Source organism: Trichechus manatus, unplaced genomic scaffold, assembly GCF_000243295.1.
Source record: "Trichechus manatus latirostris isolate Lorelei unplaced genomic scaffold, TriManLat1.0 scaffold00116, whole genome shotgun sequence".
Lineage (NCBI taxonomy): Eukaryota > Metazoa > Chordata > Mammalia > Sirenia > Trichechidae > Trichechus > Trichechus manatus.
Window position 1 is genome coordinate 1,849,280 of NW_004444052.1, and position 1,195 is coordinate 1,850,474.

General features: G+C 51.1%; 1 protein-coding gene across 1 annotated transcript in view; it reads left to right on the forward strand.

Annotated features, from left to right (window-relative positions):
• Positions 1 to 1,195, forward strand: part of TRIO (trio Rho guanine nucleotide exchange factor) — a 285,006-nt gene that overhangs the window by 186,460 nt on the left and 97,351 nt on the right. The window contains exon 32 of the mRNA XM_023738420.1: positions 912 to 1,155. Coding sequence (XP_023594188.1) covers positions 912 to 1,155 — 244 coding nt within the window. The remainder of the gene's footprint in view (positions 1 to 911; positions 1,156 to 1,195) is intronic.

Sequence of the window (1,195 nt, forward strand, 5' to 3'; positions counted from 1 at the left end):
TAGGGAGGCCAGGAGAGATACAGGCCGTGGGAAATGACCCACTGTCGACGAGCGTGTGGGTGTGGCGTGTGGAAGTGTGAAGCAGGAGGAGAGCCCAGAGAGAGGATCTAAGGTCAGATGGTATACAGTCATGAATGTCACACAAGGAGTGTCCTGGAGGAAGAGGAGGCTCGTGAAGAGTTTTGAAGAGAGAAAAGGTGTGCTGAGACCCATGTTTCGGGATCATGAGCTCCCTGACCTTTCCAGTCTCCTTGCTCTTGTGGCTGCTGCTTTCCCAATTCAAATGATGCATACTACAGTAAAACCTGTGAAAGCTGGAGCCTGTGTAAGGCAGAAACCTTTCAGAGAAGGAAAACGCAAATATTTCTCAATAACAGAGAGTGATAGAAAAGTATGGACTGCACCCTGTCAAAGGTGAAAAACTGGCAAGACCCGAAAAACAAGGCAGTCCTGTCGAGTTCCTGCTCTCACAGGTTTTACTGTATAATAGTCCTGAACTCTCCGAAACCAAATCACATCTGAAATTTTGGAGGAAAAAAAAATTTATCTCATTTTATCACCATATTAAACAATAATCCCCAAAATAGTCTTCAAGCCGAGTTCTTATTCATTTTCCTTAAGTTAAGGTAGAGAGCATTTTTGAGAAGGGAGATACAATATCTTGGGTGCAAAAAGATCTGGAAGCTTATATGAAAAATAGCTTATGAAACACTCTGAAATAATAATCACCCTTTAGAACGTGAGCCAGTAAATAGCCATCCTCACGGTGCCAGAGGGAAGTTAAGGGATAGCGACACCTCCACGCCCTCCCTCAGCTGGTAAGCGATGCTTCGGACCCACCTGCCGGTGGAAACCTCGCCTGCCTCAGGCTTGGTGACACGCGCTTGCTGACCTGTGCTCTTCCTCTCCAGCTCTCTGGCGGCTGCGAGCTGACGGTGGTCATCCACGACTTCACGGCCTGCAACAGCAACGAGCTGACCATCCGCCGCGGACAGACAGTGGAGGTTCTGGAGCGGCCCCACGACAAGCCCGACTGGTGCCTGGTGCGGACCACGGACCGGTCCCCAGCGGCGGAAGGCCTGGTTCCCTGCGGCTCCCTGTGCATCGCTCACTCGCGGAGCAGCATGGAGATGGAAGGCATCTTCAACCACAAAGGTAGGAGCTAGCGAGGCGGCGGAGGCGGGCGCCTGCAGGA